At 33.0% G+C, this 13,175-nt stretch overlaps 1 protein-coding gene across 1 annotated transcript in view; it reads right to left on the reverse strand.

Annotated features, from left to right (window-relative positions):
* Positions 1 to 13,175, reverse strand: part of LOC138334576 (ecdysone receptor-like) — a 344,788-nt gene that overhangs the window by 181,792 nt on the left and 149,821 nt on the right. The window contains exon 3 of the mRNA XM_069283227.1: positions 1,027 to 1,169. Coding sequence (XP_069139328.1) covers positions 1,027 to 1,169 — 143 coding nt within the window. The remainder of the gene's footprint in view (positions 1 to 1,026; positions 1,170 to 13,175) is intronic.

Here is a 13,175-nt window from a genome sequence, read left to right on the forward strand (position 1 = left end):
GCTACAGGTCACTTATAGACCAGTTATGGGTACATCCTGTTTATTCCATGAAATATAACACAAAAAGAACAGAAGGATTTACGCTGTGTTTTAACTCTATGATATAGACTTAAGATTACAACAGAAGAATGTTTTTTTTTTTGTGTCAAATGTCAATCTGGTGCTTCAGTCGCTACCGAAACATTTTATTGAGTTCATTTCTTTGATGACTCAGTGAATTATGTGAAAGCGAAACTAAATGATAATTCAAAATCTACATCAGTATTGAACCCCTCTGTGATATTCCCAAATATATCGCTAATTACCTGTTGCCTCCTACTTCATTCTATGTGGATATGATCATACATGTCTTCAATGTCAGATCACCGCGAGGATCAAATTCAACCCTGACTCTCCCTCCTCCATCAGTGATACACCAGTTGTAAATGGTCAATTTCAACACATACAATCTGTCCTGTGTAAACAGACAACTTGTCTATAATGACCATGTTTTCTTTGTCCCTTGAGTGGTCTTTATTGACAGGTCTGACTGTCTTAATGCCATTTTATCTGTGTATCTTATGTATATCAGACAGATCTTGATTTTGAAAGTCTTACATACCATGAAGATTGACCAATCGCCATGTGGCAGTAGTCGAAGCACGTCTTATACTCGCATTCGACACATGTACCTATTCAATGTAGTAGCAAATGAAGTCACCCCTTATGAATTATTGTTTGCGACATGAGTTGTTATGAAGCATGGGGACTGAAACCATGCTGCAGTCATGCTGTCAAGTCTGCAGCATGGTTTCAGCATATGCTGTAATGGAGCATGGTAATGGACATCATGCTACATTCATGCGTTAAAGTCTACAGCATTAAATATGCTAGCATATACAGCAGCATGGTTTCAGCATATGTTGGAAATGCGGTACATGCTTTAAATTGGTAAGAGTCGTGTAGTTCCCGGACGGTTTGATTGTCAGCTGGCGGTCTGTCAATTATCCCCATGCCTAAAGAAATGTTATAAGTACAGACACTTACCTCAGGGTAGTCGTCTGTAGTGGACATCGGCTCCGGCATAGAGGTTGACCGCTTGTACCCATAGGCTGGCCAGTGGTCAGAACTGGATGGGAGAGAATGCGCCATCATACCATCAGGCATCTGGTCCATGGCTGAACATTCATCTGCAAGGACAAAACTAGAGTTAACTAATTTCACCCCACAAGACACAATTGGACTCTTCAGATTTTAAATTTGAGGTAAAAGTTTTAGACAAATTTTGAAAGCCCTCATTAGTATTCACTAGGCACAAATATTTATCCTATGAAACTCTTAGAATTATTTAACATACAACTTAACAATTTTTTTTATTGCTTGGCCAATTACTGCATGAACTGTCATTCACTTAACAAAATCCTTATAATGGCTCCCTTTCAACCCTGCATACAAATTGTATGACATGTCAAAGATCAGGTTTCTTGTTCACTGAAATTTATCATAGATTTACCCCAAGTGAGATCTCGTTCCCAACTCTAAATTAAGGTCAAGGTAATTTCTTTCATCAAACTTGATAGTACTAATGGTTCTTATATTGACATATGCTACAAGTACAATAACCAGCATCTGTGCAGATTATCTTCTAGATTATCTATAAAAATAAATATGTGTGTTATCTTCTAGATTATCTATAAAAATATGTAAAATGTGTGTTCATTACCCTATGAACATGATTAGTTATTGATATCATATGTAAAAATAATGGGACAAAAAAGTGATTTTCTCAAATCTGGGATCAGAGACAGACAATTGTTGCAAAATATACATTTTATCGTTGATGAAAAGTGGATTTGAACTATGATCCTCTGCGACAGTGAAATGATCTGATAATGTCCTTATAATCTGATTTTCCAAGCTTCGCTCCATAGACCCGATGAATACTTTCAATTTACAGATTTATGCAATACAAACAGTCTAAAAAATTTCTAATCATATGGAGAACAAAAAGATGAAACACCTAAAGAAAAATGATTACAAGCAGTTATGTGTAAATTTTCCCGAAAGATTGCAATTATGCATCGCTTTAAATGGTTGTTAGAGATAAAAGCTTGACGTGACAGCGGTGTCGCCCGAAATCTGGGCGACAGCCGATCGGTGCTACGAGGGTCTGACTGACTGGCGGGTATCCTTTATAAGCCTGTCAGGGCCGTTGAGTCCCCAGGGTGTCACGTTACTGTTCTATTACTTTGCCCTTACAAAAATACTAAAAACCGTCGTTCTTCTTTTCAATAAGAAGAATTGATATCATACCATATGCAATTAGACTTGCTTCATACTCTTAAACAATTTCCCCCCTTTTTTTTCTTTGCCCTCTCTAAATTAATTTCTAGTTTTCATCAATTTTCATATTCGATGCGTTGAAAAACATAACCCAAAGTGATTTTTTAGGAAGCAATTAATGGTAAAATATGTAAGAGAAATAACATTTGGGCTGATTAGGGTACAGAATAGCTCTCTGATAGCTTGATAGTCCAATCATAGCCATAATAAGCGACATGCATGCTGATGACATTCGCGTTAAGCTCACGGCATTTACCGATCCGTAACAATACAAACATCATTTCACATCAGCTTGAACTTCATTTTTTATGATAAAATGCTTCAAAGCCATCAAGACTCATTACAGGAAACCAATTAAAATTGAATAAATGAACCTTTGCCATTAGAGGGAGGCAAGCAGCTATGAGGCAAAGATCTAATGGGCCTGTACCTGTAATGAGAATGTTGAAGGTCCAATAGGCCTGTATCGGTAATGAGAGAGTTACAGGTCCAATAGGCCTGTATCTATAATGAGAAAGTTAAAGATCTAATAGGCCTGTATCTGTAATGAGAAAATTAAAGGTCTAAAAGGCCTGTATCAGTACTGAGAAGGTTAAAGGTCTAAAAGGCCTATATCAGTACTGAGAAAGTTAAAGGTCTAATAGGCCTGTATCAGTACTGAGAAAATTGAAGGTCCAATAGGCCTGTTTCAGCAAAGAGAAAGTTAAAGGTCTATAATAGGCCTGTATCGACAATGAGAAAGTTTAAGGTCCAAAAGGCCTGTATCAGTAATGAGAAAGTTAAAGGTCCAATAGGCCTGTATCAGTACTGAGAAAGTTAAAGGTCCAATAGGCCTGTATCAGTAATGAGAAAGTTAAAGGTCCAATAGGCCTGTATCAGTAATGAGAAAGTTAAAGGTCTAATAGGCCTGTATCAGTAATGTGAAAGTAAAAGGTCTAATAGGCCTGTATCAGCAATGAGAAAGTTAAAGGTCTAATAGGCCTGTATCTGTAATGAGAAAGTTAAAGGTCCAATCTGTATCAGTAATGAGAAAGTTAAAGGTCCAATAGGCCTGTATCTGTAATGAGAAAGTTAAAGGTCTAATAGGCCTGTATCAGTAATGAGAAAGTTAAAGGTCTAATAGGCCTGTATCAGTAATGAGAAAGTTAAAGGTCCAATAGGCCTGTATCAGTAATGAGAAAGTTAAAGGTCCAATAGGCCTGTATCAGTAATGAGAAAGTTAAAGGTCCAATAGGCCTGTATCAGTAATGAGAAAGTTAAAGATCAAATAGGCCTGTATCAGCAATGAAAAAGTTAAAGGTCTAATAGGCCTGTATCAGTAATGAGAACGTTAAAGGTCCAATAGGCCTGTATCTGTAATGAGAAAGTTAAAGGTCCAATAGGCCTGTATCAGTAATGAGAAAGTTAAAGGTCCAATAGGCCTGTATCAGTAATGAGAAAGTTAAAGGTCCAATAGGCCTGTATCAGTAATGAGAAAGTTAAAGGTCCAATAGGCCTGTATCAGTAATGAGAAAGTTAAAGTCTAATAGGCCTGTATCAGTAATGAGAAAGTTAAAAGGTCTAATAGGCCTGTATCTGTAATGAGAAAGTTAAATGTCTAATAGCCTGTATCAGTAATGAGAAAGTTAAATGTCCAATAGGCCTGTATCAGTAATGAGAAAGTTTAAGGTCTAATAGGCCTGTATCAGTAATGAGAAAGTTAAAATGTCCAATAGGCCTGTATCAGTAATGAGAAAGTTAAATGTCCAATATGTATCAGTAATGAGAAAGTTAAATGTCCAATAGGCCTGTATCAGTAATGAGAAAGTTAAAGGTAATAGGTATCAGTAATGAGAAAGTTAAATGTCAATAGGCCTGTATCAGTAATGAGAAAGTTAAAGGTCCAATAGGCCTGTATCAGTAATGAGAAAGTTAAAGGTCTAATAGGCCTGTATCAGTAATGAGAAAGTTAAAGGTCTAATAGGCCTGTATCAGTAATGAGAAAGTTAAAAGTCTAATAGGCCTGTATCAGTAATGAGAAAGTTAAAGGTCCAATAGGCCTGTATCAGTAATGAGAAAGTTAAAGTCAATAGGCCGTATCAGTAATGAGAAAGTTCAAGTCCAATAGGCCTGTATCTGTAATGAGAAAGTTAAAGGTCCAATAGGCCTGTATCAGTAATGCAGAATTTAAAGTGAAATCTATCACCTCTACCTATACTTTCTTTATGGTTTGATGAGACCTTCGTCCATGGTTGAAAGCAAGATTATTTGATCAAATTTTGTAGCGCTTGATTCATCCACACATTCAGCATGTCTAATATAAAACAAAAATAAAATTAATCTTCTCAAACTTCAGAAGATGAAATTGATATTTGGCATATTAGACCTTTAAATTGTGACCTTGAATAAAAGTCAACCCTATTTCTTTGACATATTTGACTTTTGTGACCTCGTATAAAGTGATTTAGATGCCCTGACATGATGTTACCACAAGCCTTTCATCACTGGGTTCCCAGTTCGAATCCCATGTGGAGTAGTTGCAAGTAATTATAAGTGACCACTTGTTATGATACAATAATTTCTGGTCAAAATTGAATTATAAACTATCTTCAAAAAAATTTTGAATGAATTGCTAGATATTTTTGAAGGTCAAAGCTTTTGAAATTTGGACTAAAAATGATAAAGTAAATTTCAGCGGTTTTAAAACATTTCACGATTTGGCCATAAGGGTTTGCAATTCATCCATTTCTCAATTTTTCACAACCATATATATAGCAAAATCCTGCAAAACCGTGAAAATATCAACCCAAGATAATAACTAACTATACAGTAACCTTTAATCTGAGTTAATTAGTTCCATCACGCAACCTTTCAATTGAAGACAGAATACCACAGAGTTACCAACAGTGACTGAAGAATTGACAGGACTTCAGTCAAAATAGGTCATCATGTCAGCCGTTTCTGGGAAGGTTAATGTGGCTTAACTGATGTCAAACTTACATACCTTTATGGCTTCTGGGCTTTTGGTAAGAATTTAATTGCGAAGTTAACTTATTCTGAGGATGAAATCCAATTAGAATAAAGTTACAATGAAAAAATAGGCCTTTTTTATCTCTTACATAGGAATTAACGCCCCCCGGTTTTGTTTTATGAGAAGCTGTGTCCAACTTAAGTATTTGCGTGCTCTATACAGATATGGAAGACAATTCTCCCTTTTTTTATATAGTATGGTATTTAGTTATTTCTCCACTTTTATGAATTTCTAGTGTTATAGCTTTTTTGTTGTAATTTTTTTTTTTTTACTTATCACTTAGCGACAAATGTGACATTATATATAAGGCCTATGTTTATCCGGATCACTCCTGAAAATTTCATAATAGACAGTTCTATCCGTAGAGTACGAAGAGTTCAAATGGGACTGGAGGGGTAAAATGTTCAATTTATCCATGAAAGAACTTTCATTCCCAATTTGTAAAGCGAAAATACAAATATACAAAAGAAACTACGGTATAAATGCTGCTGCTGCAGAAGTGAATAAAAAACTGATAATGTATTCAATGTTTTGCTGTTTAGCTAATAATTATACATACAGTCAAACCTGTCCATAAAGACCACCCAAGTGACATAGGAAAATTGTCTGTATAGCCAGGTGGTCTGTATACACAGGTTGACTTGTGTTGAAATTGACCATTAAGTGACCCTAGAAAAGTGTTCTTATTAGCCAGGAGGTCTTTATACACAGGTTGACTTGTGTTGAAATTGACCATTTAGGAACCTAGAAAAGTGGTCTTTAATAAGGAGCCAGGAGGTCTTTATACAAAGGTTGAATTATGTTGAATTTATCCATGTGAGATCCTTAAAAATTTGTCTTATTAAGCAGGTGGTCTTTATACAGAGGTGGTCATTATGTCAGGTTTTACTGTATATGTATAGAAATGAGGGGGCCATTGTATGACAGATCGAGTGGTTAAGATGTCCTGACAAAACCACAATCTCTCCACCAATGGGTCATGATTTCGAATCTCATGGAGGTTAATATTATGACAGAAACTAATTGGTCAGTTGTTTTTCTCAAGATACTCCTAAACTGGCACGTCCTTAAATGACCCCAGATGATCATAAACACATTCAACCCTGAAAGTTCGTAATGGACTGGTCTAGTCTTTGATTTAGAATAGTCTAAATGTGTCTTCAGGGGTGAATGATTCCATAGGACATTTAACCAAACGAACCAAGAATAAGAATGAAATGAAATATTAATACAGACTAATTCAAAGCATTGAGGAACATCCTTTATCTGTTATTTCTGAGAAACGGTTAAAATAAATCATTTATTGTGAGTGTTAGAAACAAGCACCTACACATGAGCTTACACAGGTATCAAACTTAAAATATACCTGTATTGATTAGCTATGTTATTTTTATGACAGACACACCTGAACAACATCAAAATTACTACATGTAGCATGATTAATATCTTTTTTATTTAATCAACAAAACACCTGAAGCAATACATTATAATTTGCCTATCTTTAATTGTTGTGCTTCGATTATTTACACCTTTGAGAGAACCTGCTTATGATGTAAATCAAATCTACCACTGACGTTTTGGCCATATTTTTGCGCTACGAAACGTAACAAAAGTTCAAGATGTCAAACTTAAACACGTAGATATGTATGTTGTTATTGACGTTTCATTAGTTTCTGTTTTAATGGTAGAACACCAAAGCTAACAATTACATAACTAACTCATAAAACAGGAAAAAGAATTGATGCCGTGTTGATAATAAAAAGTTGTCTGCCCTTGAATTCTTTGCCAATTCTTTGCCAAACTGGCACGTGGATATGTTGTAGGGTCAAATGTCTTAGATTAGCTGTTTATGTTTGCGAGGGTTCTAATTTCACTAGATATACAGATTCTGAAATTTCTCAATCCTATTAAACCTCTTGAATTTGCTTTCAAACAAGAGGCCAATTGGGACTTAACGGTCATCTGACTGTTGGCACAACACATCACAGTCAAAGTATGCAGTCGTGGCAAAACCTTAAAGTTTGGATCAATACAAAAGAACCAAATAGACTGAAAACTTCACCTTTTCTTCAACTTACATTTTAAAGAACTGTGTATTTGAAATTTTCCAGTTGAAGTTGTAAGTTTCTGCTATATTTGACCCTTGTGACCCTGATAACGGTCTAAGGTCAATGTCATTCATTTAACAAACTTTGCAGCCCTTCATCCTAGCATGTTACAGGCCTAATATCAGGTCTCTATAATTCTCTAAAATTATTTTCAGAAAGTGGTGATAAAAATAATCTTTTGTAAAACATTATGGAATTATCTTCTTTTCAACAATCCAAATGAAAATTGGATCATATTAATATCTTTATAGAAAGTCGAATAATAGGATGCATATAGTTTGATGGTCATTTTTGGTTTCATGTTAGGATGTGCCAGGTTTCGGAGGTCAGGTTATTTTTAGCTGTAGTACGTAGAGAAAAACCACCGACCTGCAGCCAGTGCCTGGCAATTTCTCCACATGGGATTCAAACTCATGACTGAATCAGATGTGGAGGGTTTGTGGTAATATGTCAGTAAATTTAACCAATCAGCTACCGTATGAGGACCATAATTTATTTTGGTAACAAGACAAAATTCTGTCAAACTTTTATCAACTTTACTTATATGTCCAGCAAATGGTCTTTTTTGTACCCAACAATTCGAGACAATTTATGATAATGAATTAAACTATTTTTTTTTTTTACCTAACAAGGTCAACTGGGGACAAGGAAACAATTGCAAGGCGAACAAAAAGCGGCCATAACATGGGGCATTACGTCTGCTTAAAGAAAGGTTAACGACAGGGTGCTCAGAGAATGTGATCCTGATCTAATTTAGAGGCAAATGTTTCAGAATTAAGAGGTCCTTTTTACACATAAAACTATAATTAAGGTTCGTGGGCTTAAACAACATATTCTGCATTTGAGATATTGATCCCGCAGACAACTCATATGTAGAGCAATGTAAGCATCGGTGTAAGAAAACGCCTGGAATCTTATCGAGGTTAAGATTTTCAAAAGTTTCATGCATCATTTGCATGATAATGGAGAATGAATTTTAGGTAATAATTTGAAATTGTGTAAGCTATAGATAAGACCAACATATTTTAATCAATTTTTCGACGGCGTTATCAACAGAAATATATCACATTTCTGTTTTAATATCCTGTAAATATTCATTAGAAATTATCAATTGTAAGCCGAAACCTTTATCAATTGTAAGGCTGATCAGATGGTTTGTAGACTATAACATATATATGAATAATTATCAACAACAAAAAATCAAACCATATAATTAAACCATGCGTTGATTCAATACAATGATTACAATGCGGTTCTAGCTTTTACAACTATTTAAAATAATGTCCTTTAATAGATAAGGTCATGCGAATATACTAGATTTTGATTATAGAGGAAAGTATGGAGTTCTTTGAGAAAAATCACCGATGTACAATGATATATAACTTACACATGCCTTACCAGAAAAAAATTGAGGCACTTTCATCTCAAATAGATCCCAACTTTATCAGAAGGGTTAAGTGTTTTCAAATATACTTTATTTTTATTTTTTCAAAGATGAAGGATATGTAAACAGTAACATATACACAAAAAGAAAACATTTTTTTTTTTTTGATATTTTTTAACTTGAAATATTTACCCTTGCAATCCTTAAGTAATTGGTTAATATCTTGGCCATACACTGCTCTTAAGTCTGAATGCTTGAAGCTGTGTTCGGAACTTGTAAAAAGATATGGGGTTACTTATTTGTCTACAACCATTCAGATTTTCTCTCCAGTACTCTTGTTTCTTACACTTATACCTTGTAACACAAGCTTTCACAATAGCCAATATGCATAATGTGTGGCATTTTTTAAATATTTTTTTTTTGTTCCAAAATTCTGATGCTAGAAGTATATCCCAAACCAGTTTATTCACAAATACAATCTTTTGCAACATATTCGCAAATACATAAATTTAAGATCATATTGAGGGGCTCTTTACAGACAGTTATGTATTTATACAGTCAATACATTTTACACACTTATTCTCGTGAAATATTTCACAAAAATTTGCATTGTGTAAAAATAATGTAGTTTTCAGTAAACAACATTAATTTCAATATAAAAGTCATAAAATCATTCAATTAAAAAATCAGCTTTAAATTTTAAACCAAATTAAAATAAAATTCACAGATATGAGGTATAAATGTATAAAAAAAAATATTCGAAAACTGTGAAGCGAAGAAGGCACTCGAGTAAACACATTACTGTTATGTCTATAAACAACACAACTCCCACGGTACGTACAATTATCGATTCAAACCGATAGGTATGGGGTTTAGTGAGCTTGGAGAACAACAATGAAATATAGCAGAGACATGCTGGAATGTTTCCATAAACAAATAAGTCTGATTTCAATTATACTATAAAACTCAATTCCACTCAATGCACAGCACCTGTTTCTGATTAAAATAAAACTTAAGTTTAAAACCTGTGTAAGATATCGGTGCCAACGGGAGAAAGCGGTAAACAAGTCTACAGGTACATACACACTGAGGTTAGGCTAATAAGTCAAACTCATGAAGCAGACAGCATCTTGAATTTGCTTTTATAAAACTAAATTTCAGAGTAATACCAAACTTAAATTGTATGTACATTTGTTTTGTTTGCATATTACATTGTGTTATATGCTATAAGCTGTACTATATAATGAATATCTTCACTTTAAGCATATAATAAAATCCAAAAATGACAAAACTGTACGTTACACTAATACAATTTTTGACAAACCAAATTCTACCTGTTCTTCTTCCAATGATAATTGTCACTTGTAAGTACAGAAGCTTCAAACATCATAAAGAAATTATCAATTTCTGTAATTTTAGCCGAAAATATTCTTCAAATCTGATCACTTTCTGTTTGAAAGGTGTCCATGAAGTTTGAGATTGAAAGCCTGATAATACTAATTACAATGAAACAAAATTTTCATTTTAAATAATAGTGACCCTGACCTCTTGACCTTTGAACTTGAATGGAAAATAATCCCAAGTATTCTTAAGCACTTTTCATATGAAAGGCGGCCATGAAAAATGAATTTATCACATAAAAAGATAAGAGTATACCAGTTTTCAGATGACAGTGATGCCAACACAGTAAAACTGTGCCAGGTGTCACCTTTTGCGTTGCATGCAGACGACAAAACAGAAGCGTAAGCTGCGTTGAATGACAAAACCCTTTTCCCTTTAAAAGCTGTTGAACAGAATCTTACACCTTTAAAACTTTAAGAAAACCTTGAATCTTTTCAATATCTAACTGACTATAAACTCACCTTAAAATCTAAACTATTAACTGACGCATCTAACCATTTGTGCTATACTTTATTTGTGACTTTGCTTAATGCGAGTCATGACATTAAAGAGTCATCTTCAAACATCTGCAAAACTGCAAAAAATATTTCTCGGTAGATCATCTCCGGTGAGATAGGACAAACATTCAAACATCCATAAACTATTTCAAGTAATAAAGAAAAATTCATCAGACTAAAAAGTAAGAATAATACAGGAAAGTTTTTAAGACTATCAGTTTAAAACCATTACCAATAGAGAGGTAGTTTTCAAACCAACAGTTAATGTCCTGCCATATACTATATAATCTGAGTAACAAAACCTATGTGTGTTTCAGGCTAAAACTACATACAAATTTATACTTCAATCTGAAAGGACAAACATATAATTGATATAAGAATTTCAACAAGGTTCTTTGAAATAAGTTAAAGAGCTACGGAAAAACCAAAAATTAAGTACCCTACCGTAATATCAAATATTAGAATTTCAACACTGTCCAAATTACTGAAGTAAAATCAAAGCTTAAATAAGCCTTACAGATTCTAATCTATAACATTGGCAAACTCCATATATATGTTTTAAATTAAATAAGCTGTTTATTTGAATAAGTCTGTATGCTTTCATAGAGATACAATAGCAAACCCCATTATAAGTTATGCTTCAAACTGAAACTTCAATTAGTTTCTTTGAGCATTAATACTTCAAGTTACAAAGCCAATAGAGTTTTTTATATGTAGGTATAACTATGAATTTAAAAATATTTTAATTCAAATTTAGATCACGATATCATGAACTTGATTAACCCTGAAGACAAATTTAGGCTCTTCTAACTCAAAGATTAGACCAGTCCGTTATCAAATTTCAGGGGTGTCAATGAGTTAAGATGCTTCAAATCAAAACTGCAATAATCTTCCAAGCTTCAATACTAAAAGCAGGAAAAAAATACAAGCTTTAGATTAATTTCAGTGAGTTGATTTAGTGAACGGTTCAGCCAAGTAACAGCAAAAGCTGCTTCAACTTCAATAAAGTTTAGATTTAAGCTTCAATGTGTCTAATAACAAATCCTCAAAGGACTTCAAATAAAAGCTTCAGCATGTTTCCAATTGGAGATTCAATATACTAAATAGATAGATCTAGGCTTCAAAGTAAACCATAAAAGATTAACTGCTTGATTCTAAATAAAAATATTCTAAGCTTCAACGCTTCAAGTAATAATTAAGCTTTATCTTCAAGTGACAACATAAGCTTATATATTGACTGTGATTCTCCGAGAGTAAACAATGCTTTAAATTAAACATTCATTAAGGTTTAATTTTAGGTTTCAAGTAACAAATCTTCGTTGTGTGCTTCAAGGTTTAATTTTAGGTTTCAAGTAACAAATCTTCATTGAGTGCTTCAAATAAAGCTTCAAATGTCTTGATTGAAGCTTCAATATCTTAAGCATTAAGACTTCATTTGATTTTTAAGTGAACAATAAATAATGAACTGCTTAATTTCAAAATAAAAATATTCTAAGCTTCAAATAATAGGTATATGCTTCAACTTCATATGACAAAATGTAATGCTTTAATTTAGAGCTAATTTATTAACTCTGAAAACTAGAGAATTTCATTAAGTCGAAGGTGGAATGAATAAACAACACATCTATTTGTTTAACATTTATTTGAATGTTGCTTAAATTTAAATTATCACAATGACAAAACCTGCTAGTTGTTTTCCCCACGATAGTTGTAATATCTAAATGACATATAGCCTATATATAGATATGTATAACTTTATTTCACACCTTGATGCATAAACATTATTATTCATATTAATAGAAAATCATAAACAAAAACAATTAATTTATCTAAAGAGTAAAACAAACACTTTTTTTGACACTTATACAAGATGAAATCAAACTGTTAAATTTTACTTCTTCTTTTGAACTGACATTTCTTCAGCAATTTATTTGAAAATTAAGTAAGAAAAATATAACTTAAATTTCAAAAAAAAAAAGTTAAAAAAAATAGATGGCAAAATAATCAATGACAAACTGGCACATTGAGACTTTACATACTTATTTCTTTTCCATTTTTTTTTCTATCAGAATATCATCACATTTTTTCATTTCATCAAAACAACAAAAATAATTTTATGCAGTAGATTTTTATTTCCTTTCTTTTGGAATGTGGATTTAAAACAAGACCCTTTTTTGAATATCAGGTAAATTTTCCTTTTAGGTTTTGGTGCAAAATTTTTTTTATTCAATTAACAGCACACACAAAATTGTTACCGTAAGTGCCAAATTCCAAAAAGGTCATGAACAATTTGAAGAATGTGCACCATAAAATTACCTTAAAACTGAAAGGTTCCTATTAAAGAAAACAGAATCATTTTTTATTTCATTGATAATATTACGTAACTACAGTATATACCGTGTTCAGGTAAATCACTTGTATCATTGTTTTCAAGTTTTCCTTTTTTGCTACCA

This window comes from Argopecten irradians, chromosome 11 (genome assembly GCF_041381155.1).
Source record: "Argopecten irradians isolate NY chromosome 11, Ai_NY, whole genome shotgun sequence".
Taxonomy (NCBI): domain Eukaryota; kingdom Metazoa; phylum Mollusca; class Bivalvia; order Pectinida; family Pectinidae; genus Argopecten; species Argopecten irradians.